We start from the raw sequence: 13,485 nt of genomic DNA, 5'->3' as shown, positions 1-13,485 counted from the left end.
TGCATAAAAGAGAGTGAAGATTAGACAACAGATATTCTAATAGAAAGTCCCGGCTATTTGACATTTCTTCCATCATTGTATTGTCCGATCTCATCTAAAGGAGGCGTGGATGACCGTCCGAAAGTAAGTAACACGATGAATTCTAGTAGGTTAATAGCACGGTCTCACAATACCTACTTATCTAGTACTTTTAGCAAAGTCAAATCTGAACTTACCTACATAGAAAACTGTAGTGATTGATGACCTCTACAGATTTAAGTAGGTGCTTGCTTACTATAGGTATACAGGTAGGTACTTCGTAGTAAATTTTCTCTGAATTTATGTATACTCTAGTCGCTCTACAATTAGTGTCAAAGGACAATCGAAACTGTCTAGGTGTTTTGTTATTTAATATCTGAAACATTTCCTAATCCGACAACTCAAGGGTCCTTCTTCTCGAAGGGACGAGGACTGTCCGTATTGCGGTCTTTGTTGACACTCTTACAGTTATGTTAACGGTTTCGTCCAACGATTAATTGATCAGAGATTATATCTCATTTAACACACTTCTGATCCAATATGTATTGTGTGGGCGATTTAATAAAAAGTATTCTTTTAAATTTACCTCCCGTTGACATCGGCTGGTGAGCAAACGCATACCAGTTCTACAATACTAACATAAAAGAGGATAGCGACCGGCCCTCATTCACTCAGTCTGTCTCCGAGTCTCGCTACAGTGCAACGTTACGCTCCGCATGGTATTTTATATACCAATCATAAAGATTATATTAACACATAACCACGCAAGCATAATACTGTGAAACGCTTTACATATAAAGATAAATAAATCAGTTCAAAAATTCTTTAATAAATCTTGGTGCACAAGAAGGACACATTTCGGTGAGTTATTTACTTTGTATTCTTTTTAGTCTGTACCTGTTGTTTGTGTTGGATGACGGCAGTAGTTTAAGAAAATCAGTGTTTATGTTTGCTCTACGAAGGGTTAAGACCTAAAGTATCTGTACCTGCGTATTTATGTACATAGTTACATTAATTTCTATAATTACCTTCATAGCAATTGTTTTCCAGTAATCAAAGAGACAGGTTCTCACAAAAACTTGTGTAACTGTGCTTGTTGAGTATCAACACAACACAGGGCCGTCACCGCCTGGCAGATTATCATGCACGCTTTCTAATTTACTGTGACGAATTTTCGCAACAGTACGCGCACATAACATCCATGTCGCTTTGATTCGTTGCACATTACTAGATACCGCCCTGTTTAAGGCTGCTTAATTAAAATTACGTTTTCACGAAGTATATTAACGTCTAGAACTACGAAGTCTTTGTGAACCTTTTATATAAGAGATGTTAAAGAGTTAAGTTGACTGAACCTTGTATGTTTGTAACTGTTCAAAAAGTATCTTCTCAAAATACTTTAATTAAGTAAACCAAACAAATGAAATAAACTCGTCGTTAAGGTATATAGATACACAGGATAACATTGTATTCACGTATCTACCTTATCTAGACAGATAAACTCATAACGTGCCCTATTTCTGTACATTTCAAATATAACATTTCCTAATTCTGTTGTCAGTTTAAATAATTAATTTTAATTTTTAAATATTTTTATATATTTTTATTACTATCGTTTACGAATATAACTAACGTTGACTATGGGCTGGATGGCTTACGCAGAAATGGCTAATAAAAAAAATACATGGCTTGTGTTGCAGTAGTTACCAAAGACCTAGAGAAAACCAAAACATTGATTAAAACCAAGAATGATGAAATCATCATCCTCCGAGCCTTTTTCCCAACCATGTTGGGGTCGGCTTCCAGAAATGATGAAATACTCGTGCTAATTATTATAAGCCATATATGACGAATAAGCCATTTATGACTAAACCTATCATACGACTGCTCGACTGCTACAATCAAGCATTTTTACAAAAACATTGATCGATAACAACTACCTATGTCACACATATCGCTTTTATCTGAATTGCCTACTTATTATATCAATTGGGTCTAGATATTCAGAGGATTTGTATGTAGCCCTAAGGTTAAAGAGTTCGCTTTTAATTTTCATAACAATTGACTTGAATTCACAAGGAGCTTTCCTTAACTGAAATTTAAACTAATCTGAAATACCGGCATTAAAAAACTGGCAGGTATAGGTATAAGTGACCTACCTAACCAACTATTAAAGGAAAATCACGCGAAAATCGGAACAATTAAGTGAATCAAATAACACCTGACTCAAGTCGTGTTTTCCATGTTTCCACATATGGAAAGAAGAGATATAATTAAAAGGAGTAGGCAGTTGTCATAATATACCTACGCAATTAATTTTGATATTTTCTCGGAAAATTGTGGAATACATTTAAATATTAAATAGGGGTAAACGGTTGTATTACTATGCACATATAATAATGTCATTTATCGTCTTGTTTATGGGCACTTAAACCATAATATTTGTCATCAATTCAATTTAATTACCATCTTTATCTTTAGGATTTCCTTCATCTATATTTTCTATAGAGATATAGGAAGATAGGTAGAGGTTTGTTATACACTTTCTGCTCAGTGCTTATCTACAACTATCTCCAAATAACGGAAAGGTGAAGATTTGATTTGTTTGTCGGACACGCCAATCACAGGAACCATCAGGTCTCAGGTCTCATTTTAAAAATTCCTACGGCGTTTTTACTTAGCCTATTTATGAAGAAAGAAAATCTTTTGATCTTCGTCTTGTATTTACTTACATATAGCTTTTGACATCCTCAACCTGGATTTTTCTTCTAATTTTTTCAATGGGGTGAATGAAATAAATATTGTTTCAAGTAAAACAACTAGTGGTTTATATTAATTAGTGAGAGTGAATATCTACTATCGACCTATATCTGAACGAGTGTCATGAATGTGATAAGCATCTGACATTGGAGATTAAAAGTGGTGTATAAGTATAAAGTGCAAGACCTTCGTTGAATATTTCATTTTTTCTCGAGGTTTTTTAGACACAGTTAATAGTAAAAATTTTGTAGAGTTGATTTTATCATAGGTGTAGTTTTTTGTTTTTCGCCTAGTTCCGTTTAGGTAGCTAAATTATTTTGGCTTAACTATTCCGTAAAGTAAAATACAAAAATCTATTTCCCTCTAATGTAGGCTCACAATATAAAAGGAAATTAGACCTAACAAAGCTTTCAAAGATGAATAGACGTAGAGCTACATCCAACATCAGTTGAAAAGCGACCGTGAAACTGAATAGAAAGTTAGTGTCATATCTACACAATGGCGTCAACCATTAATGATCATCATCATTGAATGGCAAATATGGAAACTTGGTTTCTTCATTTTTGTTAGATTTCATTTTCTTTCTCGTAACTCTACTGGGTTGCGAAATTCAAGTTCCCAAAATATCATATTCATATCCATTTATTTGCATTCCATAATGTGTGTTACAGGTGGTAAGCAATGCTTAAAGCTTCAGTACAATTATGGACCCGGTAAGGGCAGTAAGGGCACAGTAACATAGTAAAAAAATACAACATAGGTATCTAGTAATGAAAATGTTATTAAAATACCTACGTCTATTTTTTGTTGGTTTTAAGTTTCTTTCCTCATTGACTAGGTACGCAGTAGGCAAACAACTACCGCATTCAAATAGGCTAGTTTCCTAAAAAATAATAATTAGTCCGTCTTGTAGATTGTCCAAAATTAAGCGATACGTATTTTTTCTTTTTTAAATTGGATCAGAACTTGTTAAGATATAGCGTGTTAAAGTTGAGTGTGACGTCACAAGTTGCTACAATTTTCAGGACACTGTGACGTAAAAGGCCCCCACTCCTAATTTTTGAAGCGTATTATCTTTGTCATTTTATGTTAAATTAGAAAAAGAAAAAATACGTATCCAATATTTTTTGATTATCTAAAAAGCGGACTAAATATTATTTCATTATTTCGACCCTGGAAACTACCCTATTATTTTCGACGTTCCCTAGCTGTACCTATAAGGTCATAAGTTTAATACCAACTGAGTATTACCTATGTCAAGAAGATAAAACATAGTTTCTTCGATAACACGACTGCATATACAGTTACCTAGTCGGTATGGGTAGTTCATTGTTATTCCGGCAGCGCGCCGGTTCTGTTCGAGGATCTTATGCAAACGTTACGTGTGCGTTGTATGGCCTTAATGTTTCCGAAAAATGGACCAAACCAGCCGAGGTCAACATGAACACTTGCCGTATTATTGTTTGAACAGAAACCGGTTATTTTGGAGGACAAAGCCCCTCAATGTTGGGTTTTCAATTTCACCAAAGTTTTAACCAAGAAAGCTTATATTTCTCAGATGAAATTACTGCCTACAACAAAGAAAATAACTTAATTGATTTTTCGCATTTTTTGCAGTTAATTTAAACTTCGCATCGAAATCAAGTGTCTTAAGTTGTTATGAATGTTCATAAGATATTCGATTAAAATTTTGCTGTTCGTCAAATAAACCGTTAGCAAGTAGGTACATTCAGCAATACGCGGTGCGCATTCGACGCAGGCTGTAGCGGTCGGCTACTCAACTGTCTCGACGCCAATGACAATTCAAATCGAACCCGTTCCAATAAAGCAACGATCACGAGTTTTTTTCCTGAATACTACACGTAGGTACATAAATATAAATACTGCCTAAAGGATAATTGATATAACTGGCCAGCTGCGGATAAATATCTGCATTGGAGATATTCATGAGATGATGGATGCTGAGAGTTATTGAACGGTGGGAGAAACCATAATAATTTTAATGTCTTATGGGAATCCCGAACCTTCACAATAAGAAGAATGACAATACTCGAAGTTCTGAGATGATTGGTAACTCACCAACATCAATACAAAGTAGTTTGTTTTCTGTCTCTCTTCAAATCGTTTAAGATGAATGCATTGTGTGCAGCTAAATTGTAGTTGTTTTGAAATGTCATTTCTTGCTGATCATTTTGTATAACATCGTCAATTGTTTTGCAGTGAATACTAACACTGCAGTGGATGTTTTAGATATGGTTTGAGTTTCATTTAGATGCGAGTAAATGATAAAGCTCATTGCATTTTTAACCTTGTTCGTGCAAAACTCTAGTAAGCAATCGATAGACTGACAGCGAAGTTTCAAGGGTTGTTCTACCCTGTACCTACAGAATATCTGCATAGTTCACACTTATGTGTTTTGAATGTAACTAATGGTTAGTAATTAACAGTCATTATCTTCAATTATAGTTATGCTGGTAACTATACTAGTGACTATGCAAGTCCCAATTAAGCCGTCTCTTTTATACAAGACACAATGATTTCATTCAGTGAAAAGTCATTGATATTATTGCATTGTGTTCCAGACGATCACAGTTTTTGAAGTATATATCTTCAAATATGACATGCCGTGGCGACACGGTTTTGTTCTGTTGTGTAACAAATGTGTCGAGGATGACGTGTGCTTAACTTTCGCTGCAGCATTGATTTCAAAGGGAAATCCAAGCATTGCACGGAACAGTGTCGCTGGCGCAGCGGTTGCCGTGAGCATGACCTACTCGCGGGAGGCTGGGATTCCCTCTGACGTCAGGCACACCTCTGATCTTTCAAACTTACTGCATAAAAGCATTCCAACCAAATTACTGGTAAAATGTAACTGCATTATTGTGTTAACCTTTCCCATAGTTTTAAGAAACGCCACAATGTAGACCTTGTATCGAAATATGCTTTGTTCAGCTGAATGTCCTGAGAAAAGAACCTGCTGCTTAAACAAACAGCAAAAAATTTGGAACCACGCATGTTACGCGTTTGGGTATTTTAAGTAGGTAGAGCCTTTAATTGTACTACAATCGTAAATTAAGGTGAATAGCGGATGTGCACCGGGTGATACCCAGTAACCCAAGAAGAACTAATATTAAATCATATTTGCTGACTCACAACTCAGAGACGGAACACTACGACCCACTTTCGTTTACACAAGGCAATGTTATTTCTTTTAAATACACATCCTTCTTGATGAGTCACACTACAGAGGTTAAATCTGTATGAAGGTAATCAGTCTCGGAACACAAGAGGAAAAACCAGTTTAGACGCCACTATAATTAAATATTTCCAGTTTTCTAAATATCAGATAGTGAATCAGTTAAATTATGTCACTGGCCGGACATATGCAGGCATAACATTGAATTTGCTCGTAATGTGTGAAACGAACGGTAAACATATTAATGTATAATTGTGTAAAATGTTTGCGTTTACAGTGTGTACGAGTGTCGGTTATCAGGTCAAGCTTTACGATTACATACAATACAATATGGCTGGGGTTTTCCCATCCGTGTAATAAATATGTTCGTTCCGGAATATAGCGGGGACAGATGTAACGAGCTGTCGTGCGAGGCTGAGTGTGGTGGATGCGAGGCATTAATCAATCACACGCCATGTCCGGACATGATTGAGCGGCTAACAGATATGACCCTCATTTTTGAACCTAGATCATTTAATTAGGTATAGAGATCGGACACACGATAATTAACTAGCTTTCTCAATTTAATGCACATTGCGGCCGAGCTATTACCCGCACCCATCAGTCACGTTTATACCATTTAGTGAGATGCATTAGGCAACCTAAGTGTATTTAAAATGCTGATATATTGTAGGCTATTTTTAATAAGTGGTACATGTTTAATTGATCGTAAGCGATCCAATCTAACTAATCATTAATAAAAACATAAGGTTTAGAGTTCGATATCTTAGAATCCATTTAAATATGCTCCTATTAAAAATAAAATATTACGTAGGAGACGAATGCTAGTGGCATATTATGGCATGCTGTCCGAGTCGTGGGTGGCTGACCGCTCCACCCCACCTCGGCTTCAAGGAGAAAGCGAGTGAAATGCCCATAGATAAAATAAACTCTGTCTGGTTCAAGTTTTGCTCTTTTTATTACATCAAGAACTATTCAACCATACGCTTATTACGTGTTGTTTGACAATACCTACCTATTGCGAATAGAGTGGTTTGGTAAACAAACGTTAGGCCCAAGCGTAACCCAAGCGTGCCGTAGTAGCTGTAGCAATGCAGTCTGGATTATTTTATGCATAGGTATACTGTTTTAATAACGAGTAAAAGTATCTAGAGGTAGATTTTAACTACGTTTATAACTAAATAATTTACTAGCTAGGTACTTTCAAAATATTGCAAAATAAAAAATGTTGTTCTGTCATTAATTCTATTAAATCTCTACGTCAAACATTGTTTACCCAAAAAACCCAATTGTTCCATTCCGCCTATATTTATGTATACCTATTACAAACTATCCCTAACGTGATTCGTGTATATTAGAAAATAGCATTGCTATCCTTGGCGCAATTATTTTAAATATGGTTCAATAACAATGTTTTGTAAATTAAAACATCTGAGTAAAAAACCTTTTTCCTGTACAAAATATTGTTTCTTGAAAACAAGAGCTTGTTAAACTCATAATTTTCCAATAGGTTGTTATGAGTAATTGCCTTTAGATAGGGATAATCACATATAATGACACATGGATGGTAGTATAAAAATCTGCGTAAACAAAAGACATACGCAAACCGTATTGAGATAGTAGGCATACTACATGTTCAGGTATTTTCAGCATCGATTTTAAAAATATGTGAAGTTTTTAAACAGATTAATGAAATAGTTTTTAATATTGTTGTTCCAGTGTCATCATGTTTAAAGTAGTGGCAGTGGGCCTGCTGGTCATAGCGACCGTCAACAGCCAGTGTTTCTACAAGGATGACTCCTCGAAGAAGTTGGACCCCGAGGCTCGCACCTCCTTATACCGAGGGCAGCTGGAGTTCACGCTCAACTTGTTCGACGCCATCAACAAGGCGGTTCCTGATGACAACATCTTCTTCTCACCATTCTCCGTGTACCACGCTTTAGTTCTGGCGTACTTCTCATCCGGGGAACAAACTGAGCACGCGCTGAAGGAATCCTTGCGAATTGCTGAGAAAATGGTGAGTGGGATAAAGGCTTTCATATTTGAAAACCAACCCCAAATCTTTCGATGACTACCTGCCAACCTATCACATAGCTTCTTATATACTTACAAAAATATCGGCCGATAAAAAGTCACAGTGTGCGCGCGATCTAAGAGAATATAGTAATATGGTCACAAAGAGAGTTAAATCAACCCTCCTCTAATAAGACAATACCATAGTATACATATTACGAATACGGTATTACAATAACAAAAATAAATCATATTGTTTATGAAATTCTAGGACAAGATCAACCTGATGACGGCCTACAAGGTGGACCAGCGCTCCAGGATTGCGAACAACAACAGCGACAGCTACGAGTTCACCAGCGCCAACAAGCTGTTCGCGGACACCGGGCTGCGCGTGCGACAGTGCATGCTCGACCTGTTCGGTGAAGAGGTGGAGACGCTGGTAAGTACTTTATTTAATAATTAAATTGTCGTAACATACAACATAGTCGGGAAAAGGCTCGGGAGATGACGACGATTATTGCAACATACAAGTAAATAACATGTTTGTATGTACTTTCTAAGTATATCTTAGACGCCAATGACTGTGTTTCGGATGGCACGTTAAACTGTAGGTCCCGGCTGTCATTGAACATCCTTGGCAATCGTTACGGGTAGTCAGAAGCCAGTAAATCTGACACCAGTCTAACCAAGGGGTATTGGGTTGCCCGGGTAACTGGGTTGAGGGGGTCAGATAAGGCAGTCGCTCCTTGTAAAGCACTGGTACTCAGCTACATCCGGTTAGACTGGAAGCCGACCCCAACGTAGTTTGGGAAAAAGGCTCGGAGGATGATGACAAGTAAATAACATACGACACATGTACCTACCTTATGTGATGTGCACAAGATATCGGGTTTAATTCCTGCTGTTTTGGCCCAACAAAATTGTTATGAAGGTTTAAAGAAAATTAAATAATAGACCAGAGTCTAGAGTCCAGAGTTACGGTGATGGTAGTTTACATCTAGATTCATGTTAAGTTATTGTGGGCTATCTACTACATATAGTGTCGCATTACCATCCCATAGTACTATTAGAGTAAGGAGATAAATGTTGAAGAAAATATGTTCTCACAGTATTTTTTTTACAAAATATAGATATTATAATCTATGTATATATCTTGGAGTCTAGCAATGTGCATAATCAATTATACCGTAATTCTTCGCCGAGATCATTCATTCCTGCAGGGCTAAAGTACAAAACGGTTAGATACCGTAATTTCTGGCACATATACTTAGCTTTTCATTTTCTGAAACTGCGGCCGACCGCTCCATAAACATTTTTACTCGTGTAAAAAGAAATGCCTAATACTCATCAAGTCATCAATTAAATTATCAATGTCATTTTATTTACAGAACTTCAGAGACAACCCCGAGGCTTCTCGCCTATACATCAACGATTGGGTGTCCCGTATCACCAAGAACAACATCAAGGACTTGCTCCCCGAAGACGGTATCACCCAGGCCACTAAGTTGGTGCTCGCGAATGCTGCTTACTTCAAGGGCGTGTGGGCTTCCAAGTTCCCCGCGGAAAGGACAAAGAAGGAAGCCTTTTTTGTATCGGAGACGCGCCAGACGCTCGTACCGTTCATGAAGCAGAAGGGAACTTTCCACTACAGTACGTGATTGTTTTACTTATACCTATAGAATAATATATGTAATTAAAGGGTTACTCAAATAATAATCATGTCTCGTTTTTCTAAAAGAAAATGAGAAAGAATATGGCCTAAATAGCCTAGTGTTGATTTCATTTTCTGTAAAATTTGCAATAGATTTTTTTAATGTAATTATGGAATTTTAGAAGAACCCTCTTAGACTTAGGTACACTACAAAAAAGTACAGTATTTTATAAACGATTAGTATAAAACACATGAGTAATCTAGTGTACATTTTTATATGAAACTTATAATAACGTTTATTCTCCTTTCCAGTGGTAAACGATGACCTCGGAGCACAAATCCTGGAGCTGCCATACAAGGGCAACGACATCAGCATGTATATCCTGCTGCCACCTTACTCCATGAAGGAAGGTTAGTTAACTTATGGACAGTCAACAACAGTTTAAAATATTCTGGTGAATATAATAAAAACACTGGTGCTCAGCTGCAATATAGTTGGGAAAAAGCTAGGCTGAGTTTTCTAGTACGATGTCCAACTTATGTCTTGAGCATAACTAATTGAATTATAACCGTATTTGAAATAATTAGTTTGATCAACCATCAAAATTTCCATCAAATTAAATATGCCACATATTTAATTGTCATCGGTCGATTTCGACGGTTCATCTACTTAATTTTATGTGTTGGAGTGCCTCGTAAGGTTCTTTATACTTACGGCCTAACACTTCGACTGCAAGCTTCATCAAAGCGCTCATGACTTCTATTCCATTTTATCACGATTTGTGAATTATTCAAATCCTTTTTATCTTAATGGGATTTGCATAGCTGTCACACCTGCATAAGAAAATATACACACAATTGAAACACTTATGGAGTCTGTTTGAAAACACTTTCGATGTTATCGCCCTCGCTTCGTTTTCGTCCGATACAGATCTGAGCACTTAATCTGATATGAATGATGGAGCATACTGTTACCTGTGGTTTCTAGTTCAGTCGGTTGCTAACGGTACATACCAATTTAAGTCTTATGGATTATTTGTTGCTTTATTTGACCCGTTGGTTGCAAGTTGCCATCAATCAAATTTTATTTACCTAATTGCTACTATGGCAGTAGCGATTTGAACTCCTGAAATTTATTTTCGATAAATAAAATGTTTGTGGCAATTATTTTTTATTATATTTTCACTTTTGATATTTCTCACGACCTGTTTCTTGCGGTTTCGCCCGTGTTCTGGGGAACTTCTTTCTGTACCCGGATACCAATACCGCATCATCCTCCGAGCCTTTTTCCCAAACTATGTTGGGGTCTTCTTCCAGTCTAACCGGATTCAGCTGAGTACCAGTGCGTTACAAGAAGCGACTGCCTATCTGACCTCCTCAACCCAGTTACCCGGGCAACCCGAAACCCCCTGGTTAGACTGGTGTCAGACTTACTGGCTTCTGACTACCCGTAACGACTGCCAAGGATGTTCAATGACAGCCGGGACCTACAGTTTAACGTGCCATCCGAAACACAGTCATTGGTGTCTAAGATATACCGGATACCACCAATACCTAATTAATACATAATTGTTCTTGTACAGGAGTAAGCAACATTATTGCTAACCTGACCCCTGAACGTCTGGCGGCCGTTGTAGAAGAAGGCTACATGGGTCGTGAGGTCATCGTCGAAATACCCAAGTTCACCATGGAGAGGAGCCTGCCTTTGAGAGACGTAAGTTCATCCTACTTGTTACGCTATGTGTTTTATTCCTTACTGATATCAATTACAATTTCTCTCCCATATCTGAACAGTTTAATTAGGAATTCTTACTACATATCTATATCATGAGCACAGATTTTATGCAAAAAAAAAAGCAAACACGCATGGACGCAGTTTTATTATTTATTTATAGAATTAATTTAGAATCTATGAAAAGGGTTGTCATTGCAAAGTGCGAGGAACATTGTAAAATAAATAATTGAAACATTATCTCTCAATATCTTTCAATTCAGCTTTTTGATTTGTATAAGCAATCGCAGCAAGTGGCCCACTTTCCACCTAGAGCCATTTGAGATCTTGATAGACATCTCAGATAGACAGACCGAAAGTAAGAAATCTGAAATCTAACAGAGCACTTCATTATTATGATTGTGAATGTAATCTAGTCTTCGTGTTATAAAATAAGGAAAAGTCTTAATAATATTTCACTACATTTTGATTCCGTGATTATTTTGTAAGCTATTGTGTTCTAAATTACTAGAGAACTAACGTTTTATTTTTTCAGGTGCTCGAGAGACTAGGAGTGGGAGATTTGTTCAACGCTACAGCTGACTTCAGCACGCTGTCAGAACAACGCGGCATCCTATTCGATGACGCTGTCCACAAGGCGAAGATTCAAATCGATGAAGAAGGTACGTAACCGCAAATCAATTACAGTTGCAAATGAGCGAGTCATTTGCAGCCAAAATGTTAGTCATAACTCATCATTACAGTCACGTTATTGCACTATAGAACGCTCACTTAGGCCAAATTATAGATAACTTTCATATTTTAGATAACCACAAGGAAAAATATAGCGAAAACTATGTAGGAAGGTACACGATTTCTTTATGTCAATATTAATTCGCTTGTTAACCTGCAGACAAAAGTTATGAATCATGAGAAGTACACACATTAGAAAGGGCTATTCCTCTTGTATAATTGACATCAACGTGCTGTGTATCCGATAACACAGCAGACGTGTCGGCTTGTGCCTGCGGCGCTGTACCATGTGGGCTCCATTTATGTACGAAATATTTAGTTGTACTGTATGATATACTTTATGTAAGGGCTCTGGGGATCAGGTAATTAAGAGTTAATGTTTTAAAATTTGTATTGTTCCATAGGTACCGTGGCTGCAGCAGCAACAGCCATCTTCGGATTCCGGTCGTCCAGACCCGCGGAGCCCAGCCGGTTCATTGCCAACTTCCCCTTCGTATACCTCATCTACGAACGTCCTACCAACTCCATTCTCTTCATGGGTGTCTACAGAGACCCTAAGAAATAAATCACCTCAAGCACCATAATTAGTTTTAAAGCAATTTTTATAGTTGACTTAATATAAATTGGGTAAATTTCAGATCTGATCGACAAAAAAGACATGACTTCTTAAGATTGTAAAATGACGGCTTCATCAAAGTCATCTAATAATAAGTTACCTTTTAATTGTGACTTCAATATCAAAGAACCTTACGTGTAGAATAAGTTGACCTCATAACTGCACTTTGGGCATATTTTATGAAATTAAGTAACTGTGATTACCAAATTTTAACTTCGTTGTGAAGGTATAATGATAATAAAGTGTGATATCAACCAGTAGCAAAACCGTCAAGGTGTGTCAGTTAGACACCAGTTCACAGTTAAGTTTAGTTTATTTAGGAGTAGTTTTGTATTTATTTATTTTTACCCTAAGACATTTTAATGCAAGAGATTTTCATTTAAATTTTTAAAATTATTGTTCGATAAGTTAGATTAAGTCTTTTTGTAATTAGGTAACTATTATTTTATAGTTTTTTTTATTACCATTATATATTTGTGATTAAGTACATTAAACTGAGCTATGCCTCAATGGCATAATCCAAAAAATCGTATTTTATTCACACCCACAAATTCGTGATACACACATATACGTGATAATATTATTTGATTTTTTACGAACAAATATTTTGTCATTCAACGCTATTATAATATTTTTTGGGCCTTGGTTTATATAGAGAACCATATACTATAAACTAACCATAAAGCTAATTTTCTATTAGAACTCTTAGGAAACAAATGCATAATTGATCGCTGCAAATCGTTAAATGTCACTTTGGAGGACTCAGA

The 13,485-nt window shown here is 36.6% G+C and overlaps 1 protein-coding gene across 2 annotated transcripts; it reads left to right on the top strand.

The window, feature by feature from the left end:
- The first annotated feature begins 672 nt into the window (after nucleotides 1–672).
- On the top strand, nucleotides 673–13,256 carry LOC110381642 (serine protease inhibitor 88Ea). 2 transcript variants are annotated; one of them, XM_064034714.1, is made up of 8 exons: nucleotides 673–879; nucleotides 7,694–7,991; nucleotides 8,259–8,426; nucleotides 9,376–9,637; nucleotides 9,951–10,049; nucleotides 11,222–11,352; nucleotides 11,906–12,032; nucleotides 12,507–13,256. In XM_064034714.1, the coding sequence occupies exons 2-8, from the start codon at nucleotides 7,701–7,703 to the stop codon at nucleotides 12,665–12,667; spliced, it is 1,239 nt and encodes a 412-aa protein (XP_063890784.1). In that variant the 5' UTR covers nucleotides 673–879; nucleotides 7,694–7,700; the 3' UTR covers nucleotides 12,668–13,256. The 2 variants fall into 2 exon arrangements, with proteins under 2 accessions (XP_063890784.1, XP_049698192.2); XM_049842235.2 differs by lacking the exon at nucleotides 673–879 and adding an exon at nucleotides 7,592–7,614.
- Nucleotides 13,257–13,485: the final 229 nt, after the last annotated feature.

This window comes from Helicoverpa armigera, chromosome 5 (genome assembly GCF_030705265.1).
Source record: "Helicoverpa armigera isolate CAAS_96S chromosome 5, ASM3070526v1, whole genome shotgun sequence".
Taxonomy (NCBI): Eukaryota; Metazoa; Arthropoda; class Insecta; order Lepidoptera; family Noctuidae; genus Helicoverpa; species Helicoverpa armigera.
Note: the sequence above shows the minus strand (reverse complement) of the source record. Positions and strands in the feature narration are given on the sequence as shown.